Source organism: Aulonocara sp. 'chitande type north' Nkhata Bay, linkage group LG9 (assembly GCF_057382095.1).
Source record: "Aulonocara sp. 'chitande type north' Nkhata Bay isolate Kocher_YH1m ecotype deep benthic linkage group LG9, A_spYH_male_GT1.1, whole genome shotgun sequence".
NCBI lineage: Eukaryota > Metazoa > Chordata > Actinopteri > Cichliformes > Cichlidae > Aulonocara > Aulonocara sp. 'chitande type north' Nkhata Bay.
The window spans coordinates 25,671,099-25,692,008 of NC_141352.1; the positions used below are offsets into that span (position 1 = coordinate 25,671,099).

General features: G+C 39.5%; 1 protein-coding gene across 1 annotated transcript; it reads left to right on the forward strand.

Moving 5' to 3' along the window:
- The first annotated feature begins 49 nt into the window (after positions 1-49).
- On the forward strand, positions 50-20,567 carry phex (phosphate regulating endopeptidase homolog, X-linked). The gene is made up of 22 exons (XM_086306727.1): positions 50-466; positions 4,187-4,243; positions 4,374-4,535; positions 5,514-5,597; positions 5,909-6,135; positions 7,178-7,246; positions 8,171-8,287; positions 8,502-8,585; positions 9,139-9,281; positions 9,849-9,942; positions 10,780-10,908; positions 11,163-11,264; positions 14,110-14,187; positions 14,311-14,414; positions 14,736-14,794; positions 14,998-15,052; positions 16,558-16,625; positions 16,704-16,834; positions 17,053-17,118; positions 17,312-17,416; positions 18,335-18,411; positions 18,497-20,567. The coding sequence occupies exons 1-22, from the start codon at positions 343-345 to the stop codon at positions 18,597-18,599; spliced, it is 2,238 nt and encodes a 745-aa protein (XP_086162853.1). The 5' UTR covers positions 50-342; the 3' UTR covers positions 18,600-20,567.
- Positions 20,568-20,910: the final 343 nt, after the last annotated feature.

A 20,910-nucleotide genomic window follows, 5' to 3' on the forward strand; every position in this document is an offset into this window, starting at 1 on the left:
ACAGTCTGAAGAGCCAGAGTGAAGTTTGAGTAGCTGCAGATAGACAGAGAGCAGCAGAGAGAGCAAGACAGATTGGGAAACTGATCCGAGTTCGGGCTGTTAAATTGAGGGAAATTTTAAATTCTCTGAAATTTTACAGAGATGTTTGTAAGACTTTTGGGCATTTAATTTTTGCCCAGATATTAGACTTTTGGGGCCTATTTTTCTATAGTTTGGGATTTTTATTTATTTTTTGCCAGTATTTAGATGATTAATGTCTACTTCACCTCTCAAGATTTTTAGACTGTAGGAGTAGTGTTTTATCTGTGTGTGTGTGTGTTTGTGTGTGTGATATAGTAAACCATGGAGCTGGAGCATTTAGGCGGCGGGGGGGTTAAACCCGAGAGGGATAGCAGTCGTCTCTACAAGATAGCTCTGGCCATGTGTGTGTTACTCTGCGCCGCTCTGCTTCTTGCTCTCATACTAGGTAAGTCCACCCCAAACACACACATATATTTATATATGCACACATTTTCCTTATCCTACATTATAATTAGTTAGGAATCCAACATATGAGAATGTATGCATGGTGTCCTCAGATTATAGTACATGCAGACTGTAAATAACACATGACCATGCGAATGGGAGCAAAGGTCTTTGTGGAGGTCTCGCGGGTAACTTGTGTAGAACTATTTTAGGTTCATGTAAGGTTTCATACACGCCCACTTGCACACGCACAACTTTGTGCTCTCCGTAATGCACAGTGGGACACAAATCGGGACACTAGTGGAACAGAAAAGAATGTGTTTTTCACAGCTCTTCCTGCAGAGTGTAGTATTTTTTAGCAGGGACATGTGTAACGGTTTGCAAGTTATTTATTTACATCAATTTAAGCTGGTGCTGTAAAAGATGGTAGGTGCTGGTAGGTGTGCTAAACCAGTAATTTGCATGCTTTAGATTAGATCTCACACATATCCACATAACACTGCAATAAAGGGGGCAAAAAGGAGTAAGATGAGTTTAAACAAATATATTTAACACCTGTCGCTTGCATGGGAATATATAAAATATAATTAAAAAGACAATAAAGCGTGGGTAAACATGGGTTGACTATGAGGGCTGTTATTTTGATGGATCCCCATGGATTAACACAATCCTAGAGCTGGAGAGCTTCTTTGACTGTTCTTTTATTCTAGGAGTAGGTTTAATCCATGTCTGGGGACTGTGTAAGAGCGCTGTATGCACTCTTAGCTGGACTTTTCCAGATGTTTCCTCCTGACTACGTTCACACTGCAGGTCTTAACCTCTTAAATGCTCAAGGTTAACCGCTCAATTCCGATTTTTTGATCAAATCCGATTTTTTTGTCTGCTTGTTCACACTACAAATAAAATGTGACAGCAAACGCGCTCTAGTGTGAACCCTCAAAGTGGCCCACATGCGCAAAAGACGACGTCACACACAACGTCACACACAACGCGCTCTGTTTAGACCCAGAGCAAACAGTATTGTTTGACTGATGGCCTTAATATAAAGACTTGTTTCGGATTTTACGTTTCCCAATTTTGCTTTAAGTTATAAAGTTACTTTGTTATTTACAAATGGCCTAAAAGGATAGTTGGAAATTTCTGTCAGAATCTGCAGATTATACAGTACAAATAAAATGTTCACGTTTCTCCAACGTAGTCTTCCCAACAGTTTCACTGGATGGCCAGGAAGCGTTCGCGATGTCTTCTCCGGTGCTGATAATTGCCGTCTGTCTTGTGTCAGTGATGTAAAAGACGGATTTAATGACATGACCATTCAAACAGCAGTCGCTTTCTAAAACATCAGATATGTATAGGATTCAGTACCACATATGAAAGTGACCCAGATCGGATTTGAAAATATCAGATTTGTGCCGTTCACACTGTCATACCATGATCAGATTTGGGTCGTATAGGGTCAAAAAAGTCTGATTTGATGCGCTTTCGCCTGCAGTGTGAATGTAGCCAAATTGTTTGTTCTCCAATTCATTATTATTTATTCATTTTTTATTTCTGTTGAAACAATGCAGTCAGTTCCCTCTGCACAGAACATGTGGACCTTCTTTCTCAACAGTAAGATTAGTTACTACTCATAATAAAAAAAAATAGATTTTTATATGTATTATATTATATGCATTTCTATAATGGTCAAATTCTCAATTTTTGCTCAAAAGAAACAGTTTGGAGAATAAGAACATGCTCACTCTGATATTTAGAAATATTAGAAGTGGGCAAAAATACTGGGCAGCTGTAGCTCAGGAGGTAAAATGGGTGGCCTACTAATTAGACAGTAAGTGGATTGATCCTCGGATCCTCAAAGTACCTTTCCGCAAGATATTTAACCTCAAGATGCCCCCAATGCACCTACTGGAGTGTGAGTGTGTGACTGTTAAAAGCACTTAGGCATGATGTGTGCGCTATATCAGCCCATTTACCAAATAGCTAGCTTGCTTTTGTCTGGAGTGAACAAATATGTCTATCTGCTGTTTGAAAGTTGTGGTTTTTACATTGTAGGAAATATTGCAGCATGGCTCCAGAGGAACTTTAAAGAGAGCCTGATTAGCTATATGCTCATTTTTTCCCAGTCTTTCTGCTATGCTCATAGTTTGGATTGGCATCACTCATGTGCAACTCTGCCTTCAAGATTTTGAGGAGAACATTTGAGTAATGTGAGTGTTGCATGGCTGTGAGGATGCTGTAGCAGGGAGGGGTGCGAGAGTAAGTATTGTTTTGTTTTTTTTTAGTTGTTGAGGGAAGGCAGAATTCTTGTGGTTTCATTGAAGTGTAATTACATTACGAGCCCATGTATGCAGTCCCACACACCCACACTAATAGAACCCCCCCCCCCTTCCCCATCCATGTGAATGACCACACACAGGAATGCTGCTTTGATTTTTTTTTTCCAGATATTTTTAATGAGTTTAAAGAGTGTGAGTCTTAAATGTGTGCTTGTGTATCTGCATGTTTGTGTTGGTGGCTTGTTTGGTATCTCAGTAATGGACATAAGTTTGGTTTTAGCAGTGACACTGGAGCCTCAGTCGCGAGTGTGTGTGCGTGTTTAAACCCCTGTGTATGGGCTTCTGGGTGAGAGAGCACCTTGTTGAGTTTGTTCCAGGCCAAGCAGTTCATGCAGGGTTGAAGCTGTTCTGAAAGTGGCCACAACTCTCAACAAGCAGCTCTAACTAGGCAACAAGGCTGGTGGACCTCAGAGGTCAGACATTGCGGCGCAGCACCGTAACGCTCCACTCATCCGTTCACAATGGGGATTTGGTTTCTAAATCTGTCCACGGATCCACATCACATAACAGCGGTTTCTGCCAGGAGGTTGGAAAGGCAGGTTTTTGCTCACCTTCTATGAAGGGAAGTGAATGGGTAAACCTCCAGTTACAATGCAAGTAGCTTAAACAATGGTGTGCCTATTCTGTTTGTTTTGTGGTGTTTTGATTGCCTTTCGCAAAAGCGAGCGAGTAATGTCACACTTATTGCATCTTTCAAGAGTGTGGCAAGCATGACTATTTACTCTGTCTGAGCGCTCTGCAGCTGTATCAGCTTTACTTGTTTATCTCGGTTTGACCCTTTTTCCTAAAGAGTGGATAGTAGAAATGTCCTCGACTACATCCTTCTCCAATAAGTACTGTCATTTTGGGGTAATTATTGCATAATCACTGGTGGGGGAGTATTCAGAGGCTGAAATATATGTAATAATGCTTCAGTATAGTAGTGCAGTGTTCCAAGGTGGAAGTCATGCAGTCAAAGTTTTACAGCCCCCGTAGGGAGGGGTAGACTGTATGTTTATACGGTTGAGAATATAGTAATTTTCTTTCTGTTGAGTTCATTTTCTAGAGCATTTTTTATGATATATATCATTACAACAAAGAGCATGAAAAGTCAAGTTTGCACAATATTTTCAAACTTATACATTTGCTAATAATTCATCCTTGCATTCAGGATATCTTGTGAGATGAGGCAGAATTTCAAAGAGACATTTATGCATCAAATACACAATAACAATAACTGTTTGAGTCAAAGTTGATTTTTTGACCCTAGAACTGGTTTTGCTCAAGGTGCGGCCTTGTGAAAGTCTCAACTTCCCCCAATCTGATGCAGAGCTGAACTTGTTCGACGTTTGTGCGCATGTCTTCAGTTCTCAAACTTCACCAGCAACTCTTTTCCTCTTCCTCAGTGTCTCAAAAATCCAGTCAGGAGGAGTTCTGTCTGACCCCAGAATGCATTGAAGCAGGTGAGAAGAGGCGCTAAACGGTCCATCTTGTACGTTTAGCGGGTTACATATGGACTGTCTTAATTGTGACCTAAGTACCTTATGCTTAAATGTCATTGATGGAGGTGGGTTTTTTTTTTTATCTCTGTAGCGGGGTCTATTCTAAGTAAAATGGATCAATCTGTAAACCCCTGCGAGGATTTTTATGCTTTCTCTTGTGGTGGGTGGCTGAAGGAGAACCCAATTCCTGAAGATTCGTCCTCTTACGGCATCTACCCCTGGCTTAGGCAGCATGTTGACATCCAACTTAAAGGTTTGAGAATAAATTCCTCATCGATGTCCTAATAAGCATTTTGGTTTTCTTACAAAGTTTCAGAAGTTTGGAATAATGAAGTATAGATGTAAAATGCACGTACTGAATGTAAATGTATTTCCTTTAAGCTAAATTCTTGGCTGCAGACTGCTCTGAATAGTTTTCAATTTTTTTCTACTTTTGGGATATTGCTGCAGTTTTCTTTATATGGTCGTCTGGTACAGACAGAGCACACACAGAGCTGCTCGGCATTCAGGAAGTTAGCCAGTCAGCAAAAAGTGCTCTTTTAGGGAGAGGTAGCTTAGCAAGACAGGACCTATAATGGCTTATTTCAGACAGAAGATAACAATAAGATCCAGTATAATAATAAATGAAAATATTGGAATTACAAAACAGAAAAGGAATAGTGCTAGATATTCAATTCAGTGCAATTTTATTTATATAGCACCAAACAACAACATTTGCCTCAAGGTGCTTTATATTGTGCCTTGAAAACAGGTGACTCCTTGTGAGCAAGCGCTTGGTGAAAGTGAGAGGGAAAAACAGCCTTTTAACAGGAAGAAACATCTGGCAGAAGTAGACAATGATGCAACCTTTTTCCTTAATAGGAATTTCATTAAAGGTCATGAACAAGGTTAAGTGTTTCCATTCACTGGACTCTTACTTTCAGAGTACGCTACTGAAATAGCATAGTGCTCCAACAACACTGCAAAGCTCACATCAAATTTAAAAAAAGGAGATCAATACAGCAAGCATGTCATCATTTTAAATGGTAAATGGTGGTTTACCATCATTTTAATCCATACATTCTTTTTTTTCAATTCTACATTAAACATCAGCCATTATGCATCCTGACTATATGGCTAAGTGTGTTATCCTAGTGACGGGTAATGTATCCCTGAGCGGTTAGCCTCTAGCAGAGATGATGACTGGGCATTAGAGGTTTCTTTGAATGATGACTCCAATTTGCTCCATCAGAATTACTGCAAGCTCCTTCTGACCCTGACGAACTTGAAGCAGTGACCAAAGCTAAGAGCCTGTACCGCTCCTGTTTGAATGAAAGTAAGTCACAACACAGACGTTTGCTCTGTGGATTTGTGGGGATTTTGTTTATATGAGACCCTCAAAATTCAAACCCTACAATTAAATGTCCTTACAAAGTCAATCATTTACACAAAGACACAGTGACTCTGAAAACAAATAAGGTAGGATGAGCTTTTATTGATCCACACGACAGATCTGGGGTAATGGAAAAGCAATAAGAAACATGGGTGCAGCACAAAGCTAAAAAAATAGCCACATGAGCTGTAAAAAGAGTACAAAAAAAATCAATAAAGTTGTGTATACCATTTGTTGTGTGTCTGTGTACAAAGCTCTATTGGAGGAGCTGGATGCCAGACCAATGCTGAGAACACTTAAACAGCCAGAGTTTCGGTGGCCTGTTGTGGGTGACGGGCGCGGTGGGGAATATCAGTGGTCAGAGAGTCAGTGGAGCCTCCTGAAGACGCTGGCAGCGATGAGGAATCAGCACAGTAAGAGCGTCCTGATTCGCCTGTACGTCTCCCCTGATGACAAAAACTCCTCTCACTACATTATCAAGGTCAGACATTTTTCCTTCATAGCCCATCACATAACTCCACTGTAAAGCACATTTTTATAGTATTGCACTTGCATTGTTGGATTCAAGAAGTCCATTTCATCTCACTATCAAATTACATTAATCCCATTTTTTTAGTTGCTTGTACTGAAGTACAAAATCCACAATCCCATACACTGTATATAAAAGATGGACATCTAAAAAGAAAGAAAGAAAAGAAATCGAACGAGGCAAAAAGAAGCCTTCTTTATAGAATCCATGAGTTAAGGACAACATGACTCTGTTTATCTGTCATAAACTCATCTTTTCCCAATTATACTCTATGATCACAGTTGGTACTAAAGTTATACAGATGTTTATTTTTTAAGTTATAGTCCTGTTTAGTCCTTGTGGTTGGAAAGTGTCTACTATGTGTCAATTTCTCAGTTAGATCCACCCTGCAAAGTTGGCAACGGCCAAAACAATTTCTGTAAACCAGTTTGTAAGGTCAGTGTTATATCCATCTTTTATATACAGCATTTGGTTCCAATTTTGTAGAAGGACTTAAAGTTTAGGTTTAGAAATTTTCATTGTTAAAAACTGTGGGACCAGACGGGAAAGTGAGACCAGACAGGATAAGTACCTTTTCAACAAAGAAAATTAAAAAATAATGCTGTTATTCATTTTTGTTTACTTCATTTTTGTAATAATCAATAATCGTGTGCTCAATCAAAAGGCACAAAAACAGTTCAAATGGGCCAATCATTTTTATTTTATTTTATAAGAATGATGTGTACATGCACAGGCTATTCTTATTAAAAGAAATCTCCCTGTGCCAAATTATGACATTGAAAAGTGAATAAGAGCAATATTTTTGAACATACAACCAGAATTTAAAAGCTAATCAGTCATGCGAACAGATCCAAGTTTCAAAGCCAGGTGAGTTATTATGTATCTAGCTTAGCTTCACTAGAATATAATGTATCTGAAACCTCTTGGAACTGTTTTGAAAGACAGCAGTGTAAAAAGCAGCAGAGGCTAACCAGCACTTTCTGTCTTTATGTAGCTCGATCAGGCATCCTTGTCTCTGCCTTCCAGGGAAGACTACATCACCAACACCTCCTCTGCCCAGGCGGTGAGTTTCCACTTTGCCATTTTTCCATCTTACCTTTTAACCAAAACTTTCCGTCCTGGATGAGTGGTAGCAAAAAAGACTTTTCTTCGGAACAAGAGTTTCTATTCAGACTCAATACGTCCCCTTCTGTGTTTTCCTTTAAAAAAAAGATTTCTTCCTCACCTCAGTCACAGAGTTCTCACTCAAAAGGGATTGTAAAGACCTCATAAAGCACCTTTAGAAGCTATAAATTTAAATGGAATTGAAGATATCAAATAAGGCTTTTTATAATCTCTATAACTGTGAATTCCTTCTTATAACTTCAAATCTAAACATTTATGAGTGAAGACCTGTTCAAGCCTTTGAATTTAGAGTAGTTCAAGATATTCATGCAAAACTTAAAATAGCAGAAATGTAATTTAAGGATAACAAAATCTTTTTGAATAAAACCGCTCTTGTATCACTTTCTTTTTTTAATTGTTTCTAATTGTTTCTTTTTTGTACTGATCTGGCTTTAAATATTTCTGAACCACTGATAAATGGATACATTTACATTTATATATATTAGCATATAATGCAAAAAACCTCTTTTGAGCCGAAACATTCTTATTAATAGTTTATCTGATCTGCTAACTTTAACACACAAATATTTAAACTTTCTAATGCTTTATAAACATCATCAGCGAGCAACACAGATTGGATTCCCTTTTTCAGTCACCATGAAGCTATTTGTGAACATAAATGTCCCTTTAAACCACTGAAGATTTTTCTGCTGCTGTGTGTCTCTCCCTCAAAAAAGGTAATAATAAAAAAATACGTTTCACTGAATACTGATACAGTAGCACAAGGGTATGTGAGTGCAGATGCAGGCGCTTGATTGATGTCTGATGATGCCTGATAGCTCAGAGCAATGAAAGAATGAAGTCTCTCTGTCTCTCTCTCCAGTATCGTGCGGCGCTGCTCAGTTTGATGGTGGATGTGGCCGTCATGCTGGGCGCCCCAGAGAAAGACGCTCTGACCCAGATGGAAAAGGCTCTCGCCTTTGAGACCAAAGTGGCTCATGTAAGGACGTCATGTCAGATAAATATAATCCCGCTTAATGTATGAAAATTATTAAATAGGTCTCTGTAGCTCCAAAGCTAATTAAAACTCTACATTATTCTCTGTGAAATATGGCGGCTGATTCATCAGCTTCGCCAACAGTATAACAGGAAATCGTTTTTTGGACAAATTTAGGATCAGTCATGCTGATGACAATTGCTCTCTGTGTCTGCAGATCCTGATTCCCTATGAAAACCGCACCAGCGAGAGCATGTACCACAAATACACACTCTCTCGACTGCAGCGCTCAATACCTCAGGTACTTTAAAACAATGCAGAAAAACCGCCAGAGAGAAATCAACCTTAGCATCAGTTGAGACCGGTTCAAAACCAAGTTGTACACGATGTCCTTGTCCGGTTTTTCCTGAGAAGTCTTCCTACCAAGCAGGGCTTTCTTCAATAGTACCAAACATTCCTGTTTTTTTGTGGACTGTTTTGTTTCCAAGGTCAGAAGAAAGATCAGTACCGCTCTGATGGTGAATTTGTAGCTACTGAGAGCAGAAACTCAATCAGCAAGTCAAGGAAACTGCTTTTATTGGATTTGTCTGAAATGTAACTACAAGCTTCATGATATGTTTAACCTCTATACAAACCGAATTAGAAACGAGGACTGCTGATATTTTGTATTTACCTGTGCACAAAAATGTAGTTCACAAAAGTTGAAGTTGAACTCTGAAATTGAAAAAATACAATGCATGCAGGTGTTGCGATGCACAGAAACTGAAGTAGCTGGCTTGGTGAATATACTACATATTTCTATATAGTGTTAAAGACCTTTCGTGCTCTTTCTCCCTCTCTCTCTATTGCTGTAGTTCGATTGGCTTAATTTCGTAAAAACTGTGGTGGAGTCTAAAGGTGACCCGGATCGATCCATCTCCTCCTCTGAGCCTGTCATCGTCAGAGTTCCACAGTACTTCAAGGAACTTATGAAGCTCATCGAGGCCACCGATCCCCGGTACAGACTCCCTTTCTATCGTGGTGCCTTGTTGACACAATAGCTTAAAGACACTCTTCATACACACCCTATTAATAAATACAATTGTTTGGTCCCAATGCGAGCTAAATAGTGTAGAAAACTGCCTCGGGCAGTTTACGTGCATCAGCAATGCAGATGCAAAATCTGCAAGCAATAGGCAATAAAAGGGTGCAAAAGCTACATAGCCTCAGAGTTCAGATGCTTGGCTTAATGGCAGGATGGCTTTAAAGAAAGAGCAGCTAAAACAGTGAGGGGCGCAGTAGGCTCTGTAAAAGAAAAATAAGGATTATTATGTAGTGTATATCAGGCAAAGCTACTCTCGTAGTGTCAAAAAATTGAAGAATTGGCACCTGAGATAAACATTCAACTCCCCTATAAACTCAACCCAGTCCTCATAAGGGACAGATATAATGTAAACACACAGGCACAGACATGAGCCCACACTGGGGCTCGAGGGCACCTGTCGCTCAGTGCAAGTATTTTACAGTGTATAATGAGATTACATGTAGGAATTGAATTAATGTCCCCGTGTCTCTCGCTCTCCAGGACGGTAGCGAACTACGTCCAGTGGAGGACAGTCTTTTCCCGGATAACCGCTCTGAGCCGTCGTTTCCTCTACAGATACCTTGACTACGCTCGGGTCGGTACACAAATCTATGTCCATATATGATCACTTTTGAATGTTTTGAAAACAACTGTATTTTAGAAAAGCTTAAGAAATGCAATATTTTGAATGTTAACATTTAGCGTGCTAACCGAGGCCTGTTAAATCTCAGATGTAGCTCTTGGGTTTTTCACAGTTTCTCAGAGCAAAAGTCTGACCTTGGGGTGAATTTATTAGGACATTCACTCCTTGGAAGTCTGGCTGCTATCTTGAATGTCTTCCACTTGTGAATAATCTTTCTCACTGCAGAATGATAGACTTTAAATTGTTTGAAAATAACCTTATAACCCTTCCCAGATTGGCTGGCACCAACAGTTGCTTCTCTGAGATCATTTCTGATGTACTTGCTCCTTGGCTAACACCATTGTGCTAACACACTAAAATCTTCCAGACATACAAAACTGCCAAAAATCTCTGCTTTTATAAAGGTGCTCAAACTTGCTGATGATTAGTTAATTGGGTGCATTTCATTAGCAGCGGCAGCTGCTCATAATTCTCTTAACGTACACTTTTTTTCCCTTTTTAAATGTTTTACACCTAAACCTAAATAACTACACTTGAAGGTTTCTCAGCTTTTCTCAATCTCTGTTTTTAGGTCGCAAAATTCTTGTCACAGTACTTAGTGAGTTGGGGAAAGATTTTCTAATTTTACCAGTTGGTAGCTTCAAATGTTTTAAACAAATCATCCCCCCTCCCCGACTAAAGTGACTCAGCGTGAGGTCTTAAACACTCTCGTTAATGGAAACTTGTCAGTGGAAGTTGTTTTTTTAGAGCGATGTCACCTTGAATTTCCGTCTCTCTCGCCCCCATTAGGTAACCACAGGAACCACCTCTCTGACCCCGCGCTGGGATAAGTGTGTTAACTACGTGGAGAACTCACTTGTTTATGCCACCGGCCGGCTTTTTGTCAACACACACTTCCAGGAGGACAAGAAACACCTGGTGTGTGTGTTCCCATCATATCCTAAAGCCTGGCTCAGCTGTTTGAGTTTTCTGTAGCTGTGTAACAGATGAGTGCTGAGCTGTGATGTCTGCATCACTGTAGGTGTGTGTGTCTGTGTTTAGATGGCAATGATGCTGGGCCTTTTTGCATTTTTTATAAACAGCCTCACTTTGCTATAAGTGAGAACATTCTAGGTTTGCGTCTGAAAATCTGAACATTTAAACTTCTGTTTCATACTTGATTTGTTTCTTAGATGGAGGAGCTGATCGACGGCATCCGCTGGGCGTTCATCGACATGCTGGAGAAGGAGAATGACTGGATGGATGATTTAACCAAGAAGCGAGCTGTGGAAAAGGCACAGTTTATTCCATCTTTTCTAATCTAAACTGTAAACACCACCTGGGTCCGGGTGCAGTTCCCCCCTCCAGGGGCGGGGGCACCTAGACCCAGTTTGTAGAGTACGCTTGGGGAGTGTGATCGTGTGTACAACGTCTCTTTATGTCTGTCTCCACGTTGGTTGAGTGTGGAGTAAGTGTATATGAGAGCATGAGGGTGGGAATGGATGTTTGTATCTGTGTGTGCCTGTATGTCTGTGTCTATATGTCAGGTTGGGTATCAGGCGCCACCTCTCTGGGGACATCTCAGGCCCTCCAAGGTTTGGAGGCCTATCTCCCCCTACCACCACTTCCCCTGCCAGTGGCGGACCCCCTCAGACATCGGTGCGTTGGTGGTTCTTTGTGTCCGGGGATGGGCGTCCAGGTACACACCGGCTCACTCCTTGGCGGCCGCTTATCGGGGCCTGGAGCCTGGGGCTCGCTCGGGCCACTTCGGAGGTGGGGTGCCCCCGGCCTCTCGGCCTGGGGCTCGGTCACTCAGGCGCAGCTGGCTGCCGGCGGAGCTCACGGGCGCGTCACTGCAACTCCCCCTGGCTTCTGCTCCGCGGCTGCTGAGTGAGCCCTCATCTGGGACTCTCCTCAGCTCTTTCTGGGACAGTGGCGCAGCTGCCCCTCTGTTGGTCTTCCTTGGTCTCTTGTGTTCTGGGGGCCTCTGGATGTCTGGAGTTTTGATCTCCTCCACACCTGCTTCACGCCCTGGAGGACGGGGCTGTGGCCCCCCCACACCCTCTAGCAGATTATTACATGAAGGAACCTTTTAAAAAACAAAAAACAAGCGCGTCCATGCTCACAGGTGTACACACGGGTGATCACACCCACAAACTACACCCTTTTTGGCTCCTACCTCAAAGCACACTGTGTTCTGTTGATCTTATGTGCTGCACAATAATGTTTAACATTTAGTATTTACTGTCATATTCCCATATATCATTGTGATGTTGTTACTCTTGTTCTCTTCTGCTTGCTTTCTTTTTTCTTTCTCAGCAGGTGATCCAGGTGATTGATATATGCATTTTGTTGGTTTTTGTCTTTTGCCCTTCTCCCCCGTCCCTCTTCTCAGCTGTTTCTCTTTCCCTCTTTCTTTCTCCCCTTCTTTCCCCCAGTCAAGTCTGTCCCGTATTCAGTAAGTGAAAATAAAATAAACAATAAAAGGTGAATCAAATGGACCATTACGGCAAGGCTGGGATGGTCAGTTTGGTAAAGTAAATCCGTTGGGCATCTTTCTTTGCCTTTAGACAACAATTCTGATGGCAAAAGAGCCAAACGGGACAGGCCAAAAAAAACAAAAAAAAAACAAAAAAAAAACAAAACTGTAATATTAAAAAATATTTGGATTGGTGATGTGAATTTCAAACTGTTTAATCCAAAACTGGCCCAACAAATTGAATGAAATACAGCAGTGCATTAAATAGTGAAAACAACACCCTCTCTGAACAGCTGTGTTAGTCACATCTAACCGTTAAAACAAAGTCTGACCTTACTGTAGTTGCAGCAGCTGGAAACAGCTGCCAAGCTAGAACAGATACCATTGTTCTATCGGTTCGGGAAATCTGTTAGTATTTACTGGCACCACTAAAGAATATTTATACGCAAAAAAGAAGAAGTCCTTTACTCAACAACCCAACAACAGTGTCTCTTACGTGATCCACCATAATCCTTATTTATCTTATAGTCAGCCTTGGTGAGGTTCTTAGGCATAAGTCATACGGGCCAGAGACCCGTGGACAAACCCCTGGCAATACCATAGAAAAATGACTATTGCCTGAGCAGTTGGCAAGTGGTTGAAGGAGGTGGTTGATAGTCACTAGGTGAAACTTGTCACAAAGAGATATATGATGTTCAATATTTTTTATTTTTACCACTTAACGAGCAGTTGGTAAGTCTTTGTGGACAAGTCAGCATCTTCCCTACAGGCAACAGCATTGATTTGTTAGTGCCCAAAGCAGTTACAAGGATGTTTTTGGTGCTGCACACTCTTTGTGACTGATTTCACCTTGCGACTCAAACCACTCACCAGTCAGTCAAGGAATACAAATTTCCCCTAGTGACCAGTGCTTTCCGGGGGGTTGCTTCCTGCTCAAAAGCCTTTGTTAGTGATGCTTTAATCCATCCTTTTATCTCTTCCCTCTTAGAAGCCACGTCTCCTTTTATTAACTTTTAACTTTCTTCTACTTGACTGCCCCCAACCAAACTGTGGTTCGGGGCCTTTTATGCTGTGACCATAAAAGGATATCTTCTCTTGCTGACATCAAACTGAGTGAAAAAAGAGTGTTTAGAGCAGCGTGAGCTTTTGGCTGACAGGGATTGTCACATTCTCATTGATTGCAATTTTCATGTGTTCTCACTGGAACTGCAATGATTGAGAGAAAATACATTATCTTAGGTTTTCATAAAGTCAGACTCAAATGTGTCCAGGATCTTATTGCTAACACAATTGTTTTCAGCTCCACTCACTGTTAAAATGTTTTTGATGCCTCTCAGCTTGAACCGAGCTATTTATCATTCACCAGCTTTGCTCAAGCTACAATACTGAAACCATTTAAAGAAATTGGGTCCACTTTATGGCAAGCATATAGACCTTCATAATTAAAAAGGATTTTGCTGTAGGGGCCCGGCAATGTTTCTGTGAAGACACTTTAGCCTATGACTCTCACAGTGCTCTCTTTTTATTACTTTAATATCATTTAAACTTACTCATTCAAACTTATATTTGCACTCACTGCCAATTAAGTTTGACTGAGAGTCTGACACACCTTTTTATGTTTAATTTAGATTTTATTTAAATTCTCTTATCTCTCTCTATAGGCACATGCAGTCCTGGCTAAGGTTGGCTACCCAGAATTTATTTTGAATGACACCTACCTCAATGAAGATTTGAAGCAGGTCTGTTTAAATTAGCACAGCACCAGCATCATGTTCCTGCAATGTTTTTTTCCCTTTTCATTCTGAAAATGGAGGAATGTTGCTATTTAGAAGTAATGTGTAATGTGTTTGTGTCTGCTTCAGCTAGAGTTAAAAGAGAATGACTACTACGGCAACGTGATGCAGACACTGAAGTTCATCGCTCAATCCGATCTCTCCTGGCTACGAAAGAGCGTCCCACGCACAGAGTGAGTGGCAAGTGTGAATACTTAATTAGGCACTGTGACATCATCCGTTTGATAAGGAGATACATGTTGACATTAGGTCCGTCCTAAAGTATATGCAGCTTTACTGCTTTTTGACTCTAATGGGCATTATAATATATAAAATAGACATGGTGATGTATTAAATGAGACTTGAAATTAGGGATACAGCAACAGGAGTCGCCCCCTGTTGGCCACTGGAAAGAAGGAGGCACTTCCTTTCTTGCCTTTCTTGAAGCTCCAGCGATCGTTTATAATCAGGCTATGGTTTTATGTCCTTATTAATGCCTAATGTTTGTGTTTCAGGTGGTTTACAAACCCAACAACCGTGAACGCCTTCTATAGTTCATCCACAAATCAAATCAGTAAGATATACATTCATTACATTTTGTTTTTTTAATCACTCAGTTAAGTCCTTACCAGACAGATCAAAGCACCAATTCTGGGATTTCCATTTTTGTTAGCAAACATAAGATTGAAAAGCCTTGACCTTATGCAGTAAAATATCCTGTTTGGAAAGAACTAAAGATACACAAAAAGAAAAATTATTTTTGGTCTTCTTGTTTAGGATTTCCTGCTGGAGAGCTTCAAAAACCCTTTTTCTGGGGAAAAGAGTATCCAAGGTGAGTCATCCCACCCAAGAGCTGACTTTATTTTAAAAGAAAAACCTCCTATTAGAGAACCACAGCCTGGGCAGCATTATTGTTCTCAACAGATCTATAAACTGTCCTATATTAAACATTGGCTTGACAGCTTGATTTTATTTTGTAAAGCAATTTCCCACAGCACAGTAACATTTGTCCATGCTTCTTCTTCTTTTTTTTTTTCTTTTTTTTACCATATCTGAGACTGGATGACAAGCTATGTAACAATCTGCCCAGCTGGAATGGTGCTGGCTTCCAAAGCTTCTATTGCTTTCTTTTTATTGTGTTCTTTCCTCTTCCTGGTGTTTTGTTCTCTGAGTGATACTTTACATCATTAAACTAAAAGTTACTGAATGAAGAAAGTAGCTCATTAACTGCCTGCTAGCTGTCAGTTTTAATACTCTTTAGCTTGGCCGCTAATAGAAAAATAACTGCACACAGTTTATGTATGATAGGATCCAGTGGTGTGTGACGACTTTTACAAAAGCTCAAGCAGAGACAATGACAAACAAAAAGAAATTATCTTCCACTGTTTAACAAGACAAATTGTTGTTTCAGACTATGAAACAACCGTTTCATGATTTAGTGTTGCATGTTATGCATCTTGCAGCACTCTGTGTGGTCATCTTCCCCTTTGTGCACTTCTTGCTGGCTGAAGAATTATTAAATGTTATTACTTTTATAGTTATCATAAAAAAAATATTTGCTCTTAGGTGACAATGATCTGTGCCGGAGGAACATTTAAGAACATTTAGTAGAAGTAATAACACACTTTATATGCCACACTGTACATAAAGCTGTAGTATTGTTATGTAAATTTGATTGGTAAAAAGCAATATTACTGCTGTTTATGTTTGAGGTTGGTTTAAATATTTAAATATATTCTACTTGGTACTCAATTATATACTTGTAATTGTTCTAAAGGACCATTATAGCTAAATTAAAAGGCCTGTGCACTGTCAAGATCTACAGGAAGATTCAAATTATTAATGAAGAAATAAGGTAGCGTATTAAACAAAACAGCTGTCTAAAGATGATACACTCAGTATAGACAGCTCTCGTGCATGCTAATCTGAAAGTATTGGTGAAGTCTGCAACTGTTAACTGTGTTCAGAGCCTTGAACGCAGAGCCAGCAGCAACTTGTTTAGCATTGCTAGTCTCCCTCAGTCTCCCATCAAAAACCAGAGGTTTATCCACAATGCACATTCCAATGGAATCATAGTCAAGCAGAGTCAAATGTGCTTCCAAAGACAGAGGCTGCAGCCTCAAGATGTCAATCATTTAAAGAATGGATACAGTGAAACCAGAATAATTATGACAGAATTCTGTTTGAGATGTCTGTGTTTAGACTTCATTGAACAGGCACTGCTTGCATACTTCCCCTGATCGAGCACCACTGATAGAATCTAATCCTCTCTTGAAATTCCACAAGACGTTGACTTGTGCCACACTAAAATCTGTGTTGTTTTCCTTCAATTTACAGATCTTTAAGTTACGGTGCCATCGGGGTAATAGTTGGACATGAGCTAACGCACGGCTTTGACAATAACGGTAAATAATGTTTGCTAATAATGATTTCAAAATATAACATTTGCGATTGAATAATAATGAATTATGTGGTCTGAACAGGTCGCAAGTATGACAAAAATGGCAATCTTGAACAGTGGTGGAGCAACTCGTCCATAGAGGCCTTCAATGAGAAGACCCAGTGTATGATTAACCAGTATAATGGTTATCACTGGAAGGAGGCGGGCCTAAATGTAAGGAAGCAGTCTGAATGTGCAAAAATTTATTTAAAAAAAGAAGAAAAAACTGCAGATGTAGTTTAAACCACTTTTCTAAGAAACTGTCTAAAAAATGCCTGTGTATAACTGGATAATTATCAAAGTCAAGAAATAACTGAAGACTGTTGTTCAGTTCAGATGTTTCTGATGCATTACTGCCTTTGTTACTCTTTTGTAAATGTTTTGCCCTGCAGGTGCGGGGTAAGAGGACCCTGGCAGAAAACATAGCAGACAATGGAGGAATAAGAGAAGCATTCAGGGTATGATCTATGATTTAAGAAATGGTTTTCTACAGGAGCTGTCTACTTCGGACATTGTGAGCTATTGTTTTTAAAAAAAAAATTCCTAATCCTAAAGGAATTTGTTCCCTTAGCAAAAATGATGAAGAAGAATTAACGACGTCATGTAAAGCAATCCAGATGAGAGAATGTTTATTTCACTGTTCTTGTGTAGGCGTACAGGCGGTGGGTGGATGAGAGAAGAGGTGGTGTGGAGGAGCCTCTGCTGCCTGGAGTTGCACTGAACAACAACCAACTGTTCTTCTTGAGCTATGCACATGTAAAGACACTTTTGCACACTGTTTTTCACTACGCTCTAAATGCAGTTTTTCTGCCAGTGTGTGTTAGATCTGAAGACCTTCAGTTGATTTGCAGGTCTGCATAGTAAAGTGATGATAGACAGGTAATATTTGGGCATTTTCCTATGGGAAATGTAATGTTTGGGCACTTTAACATAATGGTTGAATATAAACCAAACCATATAAACCATTAAAGTGGATTACATAAAAATAGTATATACATTAAAATTGTACTTCAGTGAAGTACTTGAGTAAATGTACTCAGTAACCTTCTATAGCTGGTTCTATCCATGCTGGAGAATCCAATTGTATTTCCCATGGCCCCCTTGTGGACATTTCTTAACTACAGTTTTATGCAAATTTAAAGAGTCGGTTCTTGTAATTCCTAAAAGTGTCAGTAGGAGGCAATGTTGCTCCTCTCACGCTGTCATTTACTGAAACAAATGTAAAATATAGTTGAACATATCTATTTCTAATGCTATCAAAACCATAGAGATGAGAAAGGTTTGAAAATCTATCACAGGGCTTTCATGCTGTGTTCCACATCTTGGGTACTGCTCTTGTTGAGCTGTTAGAGTTATTTGTTCCCCTTTCATGCTGTCTAGCCAAACAGGATGTCATCGTGTTTTACTGTTTCCATGTGTGGAACATGTCTGGCTACTCAGAATTATTGCATTTATAGAAGCATGCATGTGTGATTTTGCATTCAAATGCATTCCTGTCTGTGGAAATAATGAAATGGAATGGCCTCAAATGGAATGCTAGACAGAAGTTTTCCTTTCGGATTTTTATTGTAATATTGCATGCAGTGGCACATGTTAAGTCAGAAACTTCTGAATACGCATACGTAATTTTGAGTATCTAGCAAAGCATTTAATCGGTGTGTTTGTAATGCGCAGGTGAGATGTAACACATACAGACCAGAAGCGGCCAGGGAGCAGATCCAAAGTGGAGCTCACAGTCCACCAAAATACAGGTGAAGCCCGCACACAGACACACACATGGACACACATAGCAAGAACCCCTCCAACCTGACCTTTATCGTCACTCATGTCCTGCAGAGTTATTGGAGCGATGAGTAACTACGAGGAATTTCGGAAAGCATTCAAGTGTTCCGAGTCGTCGATTATGAACAGAGGAGCACAATCCTGCCGGGTGTGGTAACCTTCGACCTCAGCGTGATATCCCTGAAAAGGCTGATAATGCTGGATTTATCCAACATAGTTTACATTATAAGGGAACAACATTAAAATGAAGTAGAGTTGTTCTCACTGAAACACACTAATACATACACAGCGTTTGGGTTAGTGTGGATCTTTGACCTGAAACCACTTTCAATTGGCTAACAAGAAAAATTTAACTTTTTACAGTCATCTTTCTTCCTTATGTCACATAAATTAAGGTTGAAGATTCTTATAAAGGACCACAGTTACAGGGTTGGAGACAAACATGTTTTTGTGACATTACAACAACACAGCTATATGTGCTGTACATGCAGCTAAATAAAAGCACTGCATTTACATGAACTGCATTTCTTCTGAGAATTTATGTAATGTAAATGTACAACAATGAGAACTTTTCTACTGATTACAAAAATATATCCCAGGTTGTTTTTTGTGACTGTAGGATACAGATCTATCAGCTCAGCTCGCATTTATTTGTCAGCAGCCCAAATTCTGAACACTGTACACCAAAGATTAGCTCTTTAAGTAAAGTTATGTTACTTAATATTATTTTATTTTGAAAACCAGTATTATAGAAGCAAAGTGATCTTAATGTAACATCTAGCAAACTAGATCAGGTACTTTGTCTGTGAGTTGGAATTTGAGTGTGTGTGAGTGTGTGTGTGGGCCCAGATTTTCCTTTGACAGTCTTGCCTTCTGTTTTGCTTTGTTTCAATCTTGTGTCAGACATTTATATTCATTGCACTGCAGTTCAGCCCGAGGCAAATGAACTTACAGAATTACAAGCACTCAAACTGCAGCATGCGTTCTCATTTGTCTTTGTGTCTCCGTCAGTGGACTGTACCGCTCAGGTGCATTCACACCACAAAATGATGTTTCTTGGGAATAACAGGAATACTGTATGATGCATAGTTTAAATATTTCGTCAGAAAATGGGAAAGAAGTATCTGTTGTAATGATTTGGCTGTGATTTGTTGACTTTGTATCAGCCTGCTGGTCTTTTTCTTTATTTAGCATTTTGTTTTTAATAAAGAAATCTGTAGTGAAATTACACTTATCATTCTAGAATTAAATCTACCGATTAAAATCATGAAACAAATATTAATTATTTGAGTTTTTAAAATTTCTGTAAAACTTTTTTTTACTGTTACTGCCAAACAGTAGTGCTAATGTTTGATTCTGTGCCAATTACACAGCTGTTGAGACCTGTTGGTAATCCTCCCTGCCAACAACTGGTTAGTAGGGAAAAACTGGTATTTCTGATCTGGAGAACAGTTGATGGCGGTCTCTACACTGTAAAAAATGTAAATAAAGAACAAACAAACAAACAAAACAAAGAATGTGCTGTTAATTTTCTGCCAGTACATTGTCTGTTTTTTCTTTGTTTCTTTGTTTGTTTATGTAAACTACAAATGGTAAAACAAAGAATGACTAAATTCCTAATAAATTTTCGTACTTTAAAATAGTACATTGTGCTGTATTTTTACAGATTTTTTTTAAAGTGTCTATTAAATTGGTTAGAAAGGGAGTGCTACACACAAAAAAAAAAATGTTTTTCATAGGATCAGGACTAAAAGAAAAAAATATGATACTTAATTCAAAATAATATAAAACTGGATTAACTTGTAAATAACATCAATTTGAAATTTGTGATCAATGGGCAAGCCCTAGTCCTGTAACTTTACTGTCAGTATTTTAGTAGTACGATATCCACTGTAGAAATGATTAGATTGAAACCAGTGTATATCATTACAGGTCTTTGTCTTCCTTTTTTCATTATTATTATTATGTCTTCTGTTTTTCTTCGAATGTTTTTGTAAGTTAATATGTGACAAACTTTTCATTGTAATTATAAATTTGTATGTCGTCATAATGGTCCACTGATTCTGGTCTTCAGTTTTGTTTTGTTTTTTAGGTTCCAATAAAACTTCTGAGACATTACACTGTACCTCCAATTTTGCCGTGATTGATAAGAAGAGACAAAAAAAATATGTGTGCGAACAAGAGAGAGAGCCAGAGTGATGTAGTGAGCAGTGGGTGGAGGGTGCTGATGGATGGTGGACAAAAGACATAAAGAGATTGAAAGCATGTCCATTTATTGATTTTCCTCCGGACTCGCTATTACACACACTTACACCACATCACATCCCATTCATTTATGTCAACAGTTCCCATGGCAACTTGTTCTGTGTTACAGGAGGTGCTGTGTAGTCTTGTGGTATCCAGCAGGGGGTAACATTAATGATTTGTATCTGTGGCAACACCAGCGGCAGTCTCATCAATTCACACCA